The 13,372-nt window shown below is 44.3% G+C and overlaps 1 protein-coding gene across 1 annotated transcript; it reads right to left on the bottom strand.

The window, feature by feature from the left end:
• Nucleotides 1-62: 62 nt before the first annotated feature.
• On the bottom strand, nucleotides 63-9,267 carry LOC116765154 (2'-5'-oligoadenylate synthase 1-like). Its single transcript, XM_032654430.1, is given in 6 exon segments — nucleotides 63-332; nucleotides 2,448-2,529; nucleotides 3,356-3,588; nucleotides 6,073-6,257; nucleotides 7,921-8,209; nucleotides 9,024-9,267. Coding segments are annotated over 6 exon segments (1,074 nt in total). The 5' UTR covers nucleotides 9,204-9,267; the 3' UTR covers nucleotides 63-227.
• Nucleotides 9,268-13,372: the final 4,105 nt, after the last annotated feature.

Below are 13,372 nucleotides of genomic sequence, written 5' to 3'. Positions count from 1 at the left end.
AAAAATCCAAAAGCATAAAGTCCATCCCTGATCCTAAACCTGAAAGACTACAACTACTTTGGTGCAGATCTTTTCAGATGTTTTTCTAGGTTAACACACACATACACACAAACATAATTTCTTTCTCTCTCTCTCTTTTAATGGCATGACTATAATGGTTTTACTTTTTGATTAATAGACTATTTCTTAAGGCATTTTTAAGTCGATAGAAATATTGCGAGCTGTCCCTAGCTGTGCAGCTTTGAACACGAGTGTAACTGGGCATGCCTCAATGTCCCAATCTGTAGAGAGGGCAAACTTTTCTCACTCACAGAACTGCTTCTGAGGATAATCTGAAAGAAGAGACACAAAAGGGGATTTGAAAGGTATCAAATGCTGAGCAAAAATAAAGGACAGGGACTTCCCTCGCGGTCCAGTGGTTAAGACTTTGCTTTCCAGTGCAGGGGGTGTGGGTTCGCACCTGGAACAGTTCTTTGCTCAAAAAGATAAAAAGTTTTGGAAAGATGGAATTATAAAGTTGCCTGAAAAATGTTAGAAGGTAGTGGAACAAAAGGGTGATTACGTTGTTCAATAAAGTTCTTGGTAAAAATGAAAAATGGCTCTTTTATTTTTACTTGAAAACCGAAGGTACTTTTTGGCCCACCTAATGTGATCTCCTCCCCATTTTTTAGGGACATCTTATTTTGGTAAGGCTCTCAAACTGTGCGGGCTCTCAAACTGCTCGGAAATATGAACAGAGAGAGAAAGGAGCCCTGATACAGGACAAAGGCTGAAACCCCATGTGGCTGGGAGGGTGGAAGGCAGGTAGTACATCAAACTGCACCCCACACAACACTATAAAGCAACTACACTCCAATAAAAGTTAATAATAATGAAAAAAATAACTGCACCCCCTGGTGGGACTAGAGCACCTGACCACGATGCTGAGTGCCCAGGGCGGCTCAGAGAACTCTACCCTCATATCTGTTGCTTCAACCTTAGTCCTTCCCAGTTTCATTTCCTCAGCAGGAAGTTGCCCAGAATGGGGACTCAGCTCTGGGCAGTCAGGAATTTATGACTTGGGTGCTTCAAATTTCATGAGAGCATTTCCGTCACCCCTTACACACTCGCTCCTCTGCTTCTGAACCTCATGAGCCAGCAGCTCCAAACTGCAGCACCCTTGAGCCTTCTGTCACCTGGGTCTGCCAGCTTTGCCCAAACTATCAGAGCTCAGCTGACAAATACTTATCACAAAAGGTTTTGAAACAAAATGCTTTACTGTTTCTTGTGGTCATTCAAGCAGTACAAATTTACAGCAAAACAAAAATCACAAAATTCAGAAAAGTATAAAGCTCACTCGCTCACCATGCTTTAATCAAATATACCCACTGAAAACATTCAGGTCTTCATGAAACCAACCATCACAAAATGAAATTAAAGAAAACCTACTAAGTACAATAACATAAAAACAAGTATCTAGGAATAATATGACAAAACACACTTAAGACCAATGCAGGGAAAAACTATAAAACATAGTTACAGAGTAATTCAAGAAGAGGAAAATTAATGGAAAGAAGCTCCAAGTTTGTGGATTGGGATTCTCAATAGATGTCATCTTCCCTGAACTAATTTATGGAATTCTAATCAAATGCCTCCCCGTATTTTGGGTGAAATTTCACAAACAGAATATAATATTAACATAGAAATAGAGCCAAGAGAAGACATTGGTTTGGATAAAAACAGAGTTTTCTACAAGATATTAAGAATTAACACCAGGCTAGAGTAATTAGTCAAGGTAGTATTAACTCAAGGATGCCAAAGTTGACCAATGGAACTACACAGACTCACACACAGACGGGCTCTGGACATATGTTAGAGGTGGCTTTTACAGAACAGTGGGGAAAGGATGGTCCCTTCAACAAATGCTGCTGGAATGTTTGGTGACTCAAGCAAGTGCCCAAATCTCAGTGTATTATTATGAGAACAAGAATAAGACCCATCTCACAGGGATGTTGGAGGACTCAAAGGAGGAACAGTAATATGGAGAAGCCAAAGACTGTTGCCCAGCTACACACGTGACCAGTGACTCAGGCGGTAAGAACATGCTTGATCTTTTGTGCTTCCTTAAGGGAGTTTTTATTGACTGGACTTTTGTAAATGCAATGTTGTTTTTGGTACCAAGACAGGGTGACAATGTGAGTTGGTAAGCCTATTGTCTAATCCGGGGATTCATTCTGGGGCAGAACACATGTGTAATTTTACATTTTCTAGTAACCACAGTAAAAGAGTACAAAGACAGAGATGAAATTCAATTTGGTTTAATGCAGTATTTCTAGAAGTTGTTATTTCAACCTGCTATTAATATCAGGTCACATGAGGGAATCAGGAGGTCACACCGGCACCTTCCAGGTGCTGACTGGAGACCCATCCCAATTCTTACAGCATGAGTATCCCAGCCAGACTCTAACCTCTTGTGCCAGCAGCTGCCAGCTATATGGGTCTTTACCAGCCACATTTCCAGTAGGGTCAGCTGGGTCCAGAATCACAGGTCTGAAAAGCAACAGTTAGAGAGGGGCAGGTGAGTATGTGGGCTGTGTTGCGGGGGTCTAGAGCTCCTGGCAGAGCAAAATACTAACTTGGGCAGACTGGGACTTGGGGCAGCAGGAGGGGCCCAGGAGGGCACTGCTCCCTGGGGTGTGTCCTGAGTGCCCTCCCCTACGGTGGGCATTGAACACAAGGAGAAGGAGGCTTGCATTCGTGCCTTGATAGACCTGGGTTTGAATCTTACCTCTGCTCTTTATTAGTGGTGTGACCTTGGGCAGGTCACCTGAATCTCTAATCCTCAGTATCCTCATCAGTGAAATGGGGAGATTTGAATAACCCTACCTCAAAGCATGCTGTATGAGGATCTAGACAAGCATGTGAAGTGCTCAGAACAGTAACTGGAACATAATAAGGGGTCCATACATGTCAGTTTTAATAACCAAAATTTTACTATTCTGTTTGAGTGTGTTGGTCTTACAGCAAGCTCTTACTTCCTGGGAGCAGTCATTATTGTTGCTGTAGCTATTGTTATTTTAGTCAAATTTCAGGTATTTCACTCATTTTCTGTTAAGGTTTGGACAAGCTCTTATTTCTCCAAACCTCAGTCATCTGTAGAATGGTTAGCATAGTGCCTGCCTCACTGGATTGGAGGTTATTATTTAAATTTATTATTTAAATCAGATGGGAGGAGTAAAGTGCCCAGCACAGTGATTGACAACAGATGATGATCAATAAATATGGATCCCTCTCACTTCCTACATTTCCAACGTGCCACAGCTGTATTCATGGGTTCATTTATGTGGGGAGCTAAGCCATGTGGGGGATAGAGTACCTGGGTTTTGCAAGTTGCCTTCTCAGGTATTGTCCAATAATAGGGTTTTCAAAGTCATAATACTTTTCCCAGTAGATGCAGAGGTGCTGGTGCTTCAGGACTAATTCCAAAACAGTCTGAAATCCCTGAGCTGTGCTGAATCCTGTTTCCATGCTTCCTTGCTCCCAAGCATAGACTGTCAGAAGCTCCAGGGCATATTGTGGGGGCAGTTTTTTCCCACGTCTCATCTTACACTGAGAAGAGGAAAAAAAATTAGGAAAATGAGTTTGTTCAGCTTTTATGTGAAGAAGAGTTAATGCCTATTCTTCTCAAACTATTCCAGAAAATTGAGGAGTAAGAGATGGTTCCAAACTCATTCTACACCAAAACCAGACAAAGATATGACAAAAAATTATAGGCCTGATGATCATAGATGCAAAAATCCTCCACAAAATATTAGCAAAGCAAATTCAACAATATATTGAAAGATCATACACCATGATCAAGTTGGATATATTCCATGGATTCAAGGATGCTTCTGTATCCACAAATCAATCAACGTGATACATTTGCATTAACATAACGAAGGATAAAAAGCATATGACCATTTCCACAGATACAGAAAAAACATTTGAGAAAATTCAACAGCCATCTGTGATACAAACTCTTAACAAGGTGGGTATGGAGAGAACATAACTCAATATAGGCCCTATATGACCAACCCACAGCTAAACCATACTCAATGGTGAAGGCTAAAAGCTTTTCCTTTAAGATCAGGAACAAGACATATATGCCCACTCTCCCCACATATATTCAACATAGTATTGGAAGCCCGTCCATGGCAATCAGGCATGAAAAAGAAACAAAATGCAGGGACTTCCCTGGTGGCGCAGTGGTTAAGAATCCGCCTGCCAATGCAGGGGACACGGGTTCGAGCCCTGCTCCGGGAAGATCCCACATGCCGCGGAGCGACTAAGCCCACCCCGTGTGCCACAACTACTGAGCCTGTGTGCTGCAACTACTGAAGCCCCCGGGCCGAGAGCCTGTGCTCCTCAACAAGAGAAGCTACCGCAATAAGAAGCCCGCGCACTGCAACGAAGAGTAGCCCCCACTCGCTGCAACTAGGGAAAGCCCACGCACAGCAACAAAGACCCAACAGATCCAAAAATAAATAAATAAAATAAATAAACTTTAAAAAAAACATTAAAAAAAGAAACAAAATGCATCCAAATTAAAACAGAAGAAGTTACATTATTGCTATTTGCAGATGACATGATACTATATATAGAAAACCCTAAAGACGCCACCAAAAAACTTTTAGAACTAAAAACTGAATACAGGAATATTGCAGGATACAAAAATAATATACAGAAATCGGTTGCATTTCTATACATGAATAACAAACTATCAGAAAGAGAAATTTAAAAACAATCTCATTTACAATTGCATCAAAAAGAAGAAGAAAACTAGGAATAAATTTAACCATAAAGGTGAAAGACCTGTACCCTGATAAGACTTTGATAAGAGAAACTGAAGATGACAAAAATAAAAGGAAAGATATACCATGCTCAATGGATTCAAGAATTAATATTGTTACAATGTTGCATACTACCCAAGCAATCTACATGCACATCACTGTGGTATGTGATTTACTATGCTGTGCCATGTTACTCTTTGCAAGTGAGAAAACAGGAGGGGCAAGATGTTAATTTCATTTGCCCAAATTCAGACAGCTAGGAAGTGAACAGAAGCAGTGTGTGTTGGGGGGTGGGGGCGTTAGCACTCATAAATTTGTTGAGTAATTCTTACTGAGAACCTATTATGTGCCAGGCACTGTTCTAGATTCTGGGGATACAGCATGAAGAAAATATACAAATCCCTTCTTTTATGTACATTTTTATGGGGAGACAGGCAATAAACAAATAATCTCATGCAAAGTGCCCTGAGGCTGGAGTAGAGTTTTCCCTCTTGGAGGGACTAATGAAGAGCAGAGCATGGCCTGGGGGAGTGGTGAGGGGGCAGAGATGGGGGTTCAGAGAGGTCGAGGGCAGATACTGTGAGCCTCCCAAGTGACTTGGACCAGGGTGGGAGTGACTGAGGTGGTGATGGTTGATGATAATGGGTATATTTTAGATACAGGACCAAGCCATTTACAGACTGGCTGGATGTGTGTGTGTGTGTGTGTGCGTGTGCGTGTGCGTGTGTGTGTGTGTGTGTGTGTGTGAAAAAGGTAAGAAAGAGCCACGGTTTTGTCCAGAGTAACTGGAGGGGTGGAGTTATTATTTCCTGATACGGGAAGACCAGGAAGAATGAGACACCTGAGTCCACTGGCACCTGTCCCAGGCCCTACCCTTCTTCTCCCTTTCCTTTCCCCTCCTCCCCACAACCTCTACTCTTCCACCTTCTTCCTCTCACCCTCTCCCTCCTTGTTCCCTGCCTTCTCCCCTCCTTCATGCTCTTTCCCTCTTTTCATCTCTGTCCATCTCCCTCCTTCCTCCCCCATCCTTTCTGATTCCTCTCCTCCTCCCACTCCTCTTTCTTCTCTTCCCCACTCCTCTCCCCTCCCCTCCCCTTCCTTCTTCCCCCTCCCATGCCTCATCCTTGCTTCCTCCCACACCTCCCCCTCCTCCTTCCCTCCCTCTATTCCACCCCTCCCTCCTCCTCTTGTCCTCACTCTCTTCCTTCTCTCCCTCCTCCTCCTCCTCCTCCGCTCTCTGTCTGGATGGGACATGCCATACCATTTGGTACCAGTGCTTCACAAGGCGGATGAGGCTCTTCAGCTTGGTTGGACGGTCCCTCAGGAAGGCTCGCTGCAGCTCCGTGAAGCAGGGGGAGAACTCGCCCTCTCTCCCCAGGAACTCGCACTCTTGGATAAGCTGGACGTAGACTTCAGGGTCAGGGCTGTAGCCTTTGATCAACTGACCTGTCGGGAGTTAATCCATAATGTGAAGATGTCAGCTTTTCTCTGAGTTTCTTTCAATCCCTCTGAGGAGACAAGCTCACTGACCATGGGGTGCAGTGGAAAGGTCAGCAGGCCCAGAGCCAGGAGGCCTGAGGGCCATCCCCAGTCCTCGCCACTCCCATCTCCACTGCCGTCACCCCATCCAAGCCAGCATCATCTCTCACCTGGACACAGCAGAGATGGCAGCAGCCTCCTTCCTGGATCCTCCACAGCCCATTCTCTACCCAGCACCCACAGAGGCCTTTTAAAACCTGATCCTTCCACTTCTTGCTTCCCAGGACATCTGAATAAAATCCAAAGTCCTCGCGGTGGCCCAGGAGGCTTGGTGTGACCTGTCTCCTGCCACCTCTGCCATCTCACCTCTTGCCTTGATCCCTTTGCTACTTACTCCCTTGGTTATTTCACTTCTTCAAATATGCCAAGCTCATTCCTGTCTCAGGGCCTTTGCACTTGCTGTTTCCTCTTCCTGGAGCCCCCAGATCTTCCCAGGTTTGGCTTCCTCTTATCCCTCGGGCCTCAGGTCAGTGGTCACCTCCCTTGTTGCCCTGTCTAAACACTCCCTCTAAGCCCCATCATTCTCTTTTGAATCACCATATTTAGTTTTTGTCACAACAAGTTATCTTTTCATTTGTGGTATTTAAATTATTATTGTCAGGCTCCAGGAGAGAAGTTCCCTGTCTGTCTCATTTATGGCCATAGAACAGTGCCTTGCACATGGAAGGTACTCAGTGGAAATTGAGCCTCAGAGATACACTGCTTCCTGTCCCAGTGTTCCTGCAGATTGTCTACAGATTCCAACCCTCAGATAAATTTGATGATATTCCCTTATGCTTTGGATAAAAGATGAAATTAACATATTGTGTTTACACCAGATATATGCTGCCTCAGTGTTTTGGGATTTATCTATTTTTTTAAATTGAAGTCTAGTTGATTTACAATATTGTGTTAGTTTCAGGTGTCCAGCAAAGTGATTCAGTCACACATATATAAGATATATTATAAGGTATTGAATATAGTTCCCTATGCTATTCAGTAAAACCTTGCTGGTCATCTACTTTATATGCAGTAGTGTGCATCTTTTGCTGCCTCATTTATAGAAAGGTAAGATTCACACAAGTTGCCATAAGTAGAACTAGTAAGCCTGGCAGGTATTGTATAAGAAATGTCTTGGGCTTCCCTGGTGGCGCAGTGGTTGAGTCGGCCTGCTGACACAGGGGACGCAGGTTCGTGTCCCGGTCGGGGAAGATCCCACGTGCCGCGGAGCGGCTGGGCCCGTGAGCCATGGCCGCTGAGCCTGTGCGTCCGGAGCCTGTGCGCCGCAAGGGGAGAGGCCACGACAGTGAGAGGCCCGCGTACCGCAAAAAAAAAAAAAAAAAAAAAATGCCTTACCCCCAAATTGTACCAATTTGTTGTTTAATGTCACTGTGGTGGCTGAATACGACCCTAGTTATCTTGCTCCAAGAGAGATACTAAGATCTCCTCCTCATGTTGAAGGCATGTTTATGTTTTAATAGACTGTTGAACTGAGGAAGATTTCTGCTCAGAAACATAAAAAAAAAAAAAAAGAGGAAGAAGCCCTAACATAGGACAAAGGCTGAAACACCTTGTGACTGGGAGTGCTCACACAGGGCATCAAAGGCGGGCAGGACATCGAACTTTACCCCCTGGAGGAGCCGAGGGGACCTGAGCACGAAGCTGAGAGCACAGGGCTTCTTCCTTCACCGTTTCTGGACTTCAAACTCCACTTCAAATGTTTCCTCTCTTTGACAGGCGTCCAGCTGTCTCCTAATTTCCTTGATGAATCCTCTTCGGTGCTGAAGCTGTTCCTGAAAACTTGTGAGACTGGCGACGAAGACGACAAGGTCAGCATCTGATAGGCCCTTGGGGGTCGTGCCTTTGCCTGAGGAGCCACCCTAAAAAAGGTGGTGAGAATGAGAACTGACATTTATCACTGAGAAGAGCCTTCCTAAATAAAATGCTGAGAACAATCACTAACATTCTGAGTGCTAGCCACTGTTCTGAAGGCATTACCAGTCAACTCCTAGAATGCTCACAAGAACTCTATGATTTAGTTACTATTATTATCTGTTCTCATTTTCCAGATGGAGAAACAGATGCTGAGAGAGATTATGTATTGGCCCCATCACGCAGCTAGTAGGTGGCAGAGATGCAATTCACACCCTGGTTGTCTTTTTACAGGGTCTGTGTTCTTTATTCCCTGTTCTTTTTGACCTTATATAATTAATACTGTAAACTGGACCATGGCTTATTTTACTTGATCTGCAAGCCCTGCAAAGTACTGGGAATTATGGATGATGAAATTGAGGCACAGAGAGGTTAAGTGACTCGCCCAAGATTTCACAGCAGCAGGTGCTATCTGCTTTCAAAACTTATACTCTTAACCACCTCATGAGTCTGCAGGAATGGTGTGTCCCCAGCCTGGTCGATGATTAGCAGGTTGTTGATACAGCTGGGCTTCAGTTTGCCTATCTCTGTGGTGGACGTGACATAGGTGGTTTATAAACTTCACCTGGGCATTTGTTAAAAACTTACAGGTGGAGGCCCTCACCCCAGAAGCTACTTTCACAAGCTGTGGTTATAGTTTTGGCATGGATATATCAGAAACCACCAGCCCCAGAGACCTCAGCCTTTTGCTCTCTCTCTGTCTCTGTGGAAACACTTGCTCATTCAGGCCCCTTCTCCCCAGCCAGGCAGTTCTGGACTCACCTTCACAACTTGGGACACCCGAACAGGGTGGGAGGCCCCTCGGAAACACCTCTCCTTCAGGAAACTGCAGATGATGTGGATGGCTTCATTGACCTGCGCGCGGAAATCCTTGTCTGGCAGGAGGCGGTCTTCGATGAACTTGTCCAGTTGGTTGGCTCGGGTCTTTCTAAGCTTCTTCATGATGCTCAGGCAGGGACAGGAGAGCCAGAGGCAGCAGAGTTGGCTGCCAAAACCTGTTAGCTTCTGCCTCTTCTGCTGCCTGGGTCTAAGGAGGCTGTTAGTTTCATTTTCTCGAAAGGGTAGAGCTGTGCCCTGAGTCTGGACTGACACTGGTTTCCTTTCTTTGAAAGGGAGGAGCCATAACCTTGTTCTTTGCCTTTAAGAAATCAGAAACCCCTTGGACCCTGTGTCTTCCAACTCTTTCCCCTGCTCTCTGAGACTTACTCTGCCTTTATCCAGCCCCCTAGAACATCAGGCCTTTCTTCAGACTGTTCTGAAAATGTTGCTTTTCAACCCAGCTTAGTACCTCACCCAAGAGAAGTCATAAGTAAAAACTTTTGGGGGGGTTTCCTTTGTCTTTTTTTGTTACCTACAAAATTGGTTTATGGTCTCCTATGATCTTTACAGCAGTACCTGCATATTATAAAAAGAAAAATGTCAGAAAAATCAGGGAGCATAAAGACCATCCAGGATCCTAAACTTCGAAGACTACATCTATAAACATTTTGGTGGAGATCTTTCCAGATATTTTTTTCTAGGTTAACGCACACACACATACACACAAACTCTAACCATGTGTCTATTTTTTGTAAACAACATTGTCCTATACTTTTCCCCCTTTTGATTAATAGACTTTATTTCCTAAAGAAGTCTTGGGTTTAAAAAATAATTGAAGTACAGAGCTCACTTACGTCCTCTCTCCTTCCACCCATAGTTTCCCGTTATCAAATTTGGTGTGGTACATTTGTCGCAAGATGAATTGATATTGACATGTTATTATTAAATAAATTCAAAGTTTACTTTAGGGTTCACACTACGTTGTACATTTTATGGGTTTGCCAAATCATAATGTGTTGTCTCCACCAATTATGAAATCATTGCAGAATAGTCTCACCTGTTGCTTCACGATCTCTGAGTTTAGGTGTTTCTTCTCTTCTAATATATGCATTCAGTGCTAAAAATTCTCCTCTAAGCACTGCTTTCACTGTGTCTCTAAATTTTATTTTATTTTTTCTTTTCCTTGAGTGTAAAATATTTTTTCAATGTCTCTTGAGACTTTTAGACCCATGTGTGTGTTAGAAGTGTGTTATTTAATCTCCAAAGACGTTGGCATTTTCCAGATCTTTCTTTTCTTGATTTCTTGTTTAATTCCATTGTGGTAAAGAGCATACCTTGTATGCTATCTATGCTTTTGAATCTGTTAAGGTGCGTTCTATGGCCCAGATGGTAGTCTATCTCGGTGAATATCCCATGTGAGCTTGAAAAGAATGTGTATTCTGCTGTTGTTGGGTGAAGTAGTCAGTGCCAATTAGCTGTCTTTTTGAATCACCCTTGTCTTAACCAGCTCATCAATTAATCGACACTCCCCACTCCTTCTGTATAACATATTGACTTATGCCTAAGGCATGTGGATCCATGAAGGGGATGGGCATTCATCTATGTGACACTCTATACATACAGTTGGAATGTATGTTTATCAAAGATTCTGTTTGCTCCCAAATGCTTTTTGGGCAATTGTACTTGTTAATGAAATATATACTTTTGACAAAATATATGTAAATAAATGCAACATGAGTGCGAAAGAGCTATCTGTCCTTAGAAAACCAGCACTGAATTCTTTGTAAGATGTAATAAGCCTAGTACCATAAAACAGTGCAGAGAATTAGGTATGACGTGAGAACAACTCTAAAATAACCTTGAAGGGGCATTAATTAGAAAAATCCAGGAATTAGGCCCTCATGTCTTTGCAGGTGACTTTACGTTCTTGTTTTCTTTAAAGAAACAGGAACAGGAAATTACAGATGGCTCATTCTTCTGTGTTTTTATGCAAAACACATAATGCAGGGACTGCAGTCAGGGGATCTGCCCTTAACGAGGTCTAGGTTCTTCTTTGAATGACTGGGAAATGAAGGCATTATTTGTGGGCCCGGGGGACCACAAACGATTGTCCTGCCTATACAGTTGAAGACCCACAGGAGGAAGGACTTGCTCAAGCTCACATATCGTCCCCATTTCCAGATGAGGAAAACGAGACTCAGAGAGGTTAGGTTCCACAGCTAGTAAGTGACAGTCAGGATCTGAATGTTGCACTGAGTGGATTAAAAAGCTGGTGTGCTTTTCTGGTCAGGTGATTTCTACCACACCACGTTGCCTCTTACACTATGTTTGGTTTCAGTGGGGAAAAAAGAAAATTAGTCAAGTTAGGTGTACTGACATTATGAAAACTTTCCTCATGTGTATTCATCTCAGCCTGTTAAGCATGTCCACACTGAGGGAAGGAGATCTAACCATCTCAGAGGTGGAAATTAGGCTTCTTCTCAGCTGCCCATGACTGACTGGTGGTGGCTGCAGGGGTAGACTGCTGTGTTGAGAAGAATGCAGATTGCTGCTAGTGGGTTCTGTGGGGAGAAAATGCTCCATATTGATTAGTGCATCCACCATGAGCACAGGGAAAGAGGCCGCGGCAAGATAGGGTTTCCTGGCCATTCCGAGAGGCCTGTGTGGCCCTAACTGGCACCCCTCTCCACTTAGTGGCAGCTGACTGAATCGTAGGTAAAATGATGGACTTTTAGGGCAGTGGTTTGCAAAGTCACGATGGAGGTGGGAAGCCCAAGCCATCAACCAGGAAATATTTTCAAATATACCTCTGGTCCCCAGGGTGTAGCAGAATCTGCAGGAAGGGGCGATGGTGGCAGGGAGAGCATAGGTAGTTTGAAAAATATTTTCTCCCCAGGTGATTCTAATATGCCAACTTCTGCCCCCAACAGTGAGAACCACCCTTTTGGGAGTGAGAAAAGGAAATTGCCTCAAACTTGGCATGGAAGAGAAATTTCCGTTGGATGGAATTGTCAGCTCCTTCTGAGAAGCAACCAATCTTCCTGATGAGTTGCTTAAGCTCTTTTGATGTAAGCCGAAAATCTCACTTGTAGTGAGTTTAAAAATCCTTCTGGAAAGTTAGTTACTTTCCAGTTAAAAGTTAGCTCACTTTCAGGACTGTTGAGAATCTCACGTAAGGGGTCATTTCTGAAAAGGCTCATCGCAGGATGGAAAGTGCTTCAATATAAAAGAGGTGTTTGGTGATCTGCCTTCTTATAATCAGTGCGTTAAGAGCATTTGCACAGGGGGTCCAACGATCTAGCTCCTTTCCTGGCACTGCAGCCATGAGATGTTGGATGTGCCCATTCCCTTCTCTGGGCTTTGGGTTATTCATCTGTCAGATAAGTGAGCTGACTGAACCAGGCTCTGGCTCAACTCTGTGGTCTCTTTCAGCCTTGAAATTATCTCATTCCACGACCACTAGGGAGTTTTCCCCAAGGTTGGGTTAGTCGGGAAAAGATGAGGATGCTGCCTTCTTATTGGGTGGACACCAGCAAAAAGCATTCTTCCAGGGAGGCGTGAGGTCAGTCAAGTTGGCTGGAGCCCACCTTTCCAAGATGATATCCATCAGAAAGCAAACTTCACGGGGGCAGGGACCGCATCTGCCTTGTTTACTGCTGTATCCCCAGTGGCTGGAACATGGTAGATGCTCATTAACTACTGACTATCCAGGTAACATCATGTGTGTTGGTGGGGAGAAAGAGCTTCCAGAAACCAGAGAGGAAAAACCCAGGCCATCAGTTTTCCTGGATATTCCTACTTTATTTTTGGCTACATCATCACAAAGAAAGGCGATGGGTGGTTCTGCATGCACCAGAGGGCGTGTGTGTGTATGTGTGTAGTATGTGTGTGTGTGTGTGTGTGTGTGTGTGTGTGTGTTCTAGCAGAAAGGTGCTTACATTTATCAGGGAGGGGGCGCGCCTGGACAGAGGTACTGTGAGCTAGCCGCATGCTGAGTCCAGCACCAATGCCAGCGTTAGGCCTGGGAGACACAGCCAGCATGCTTTCTCCTAAGGGCAAACCATGAACAGGAGGCGGGCTGACAGTGGGCACTCCAAGGGGGCCACTGGAGAGAGAGGGTCAGGAGGGAAGATGGCAGCCAGGAAGCTGCTGGCCATCGTGGAGAAGGCGAAATACCTGGGGTCTAGAAAATGGTTATTCAAGGCAAGAAATCAATGACTTCCAATAACTTGTCAAGGGAGCTAGGGGTGGAGGGCCCAGAAATGGAAGGTTAAAAGATGTGTGTTTGGAGA

Source organism: Phocoena sinus, chromosome 14 (genome assembly GCF_008692025.1).
Source record: "Phocoena sinus isolate mPhoSin1 chromosome 14, mPhoSin1.pri, whole genome shotgun sequence".
Taxonomy (NCBI): Eukaryota; Metazoa; Chordata; class Mammalia; order Artiodactyla; family Phocoenidae; genus Phocoena; species Phocoena sinus.
This window is presented reverse-complemented; position numbering and strand designations above follow the sequence as displayed.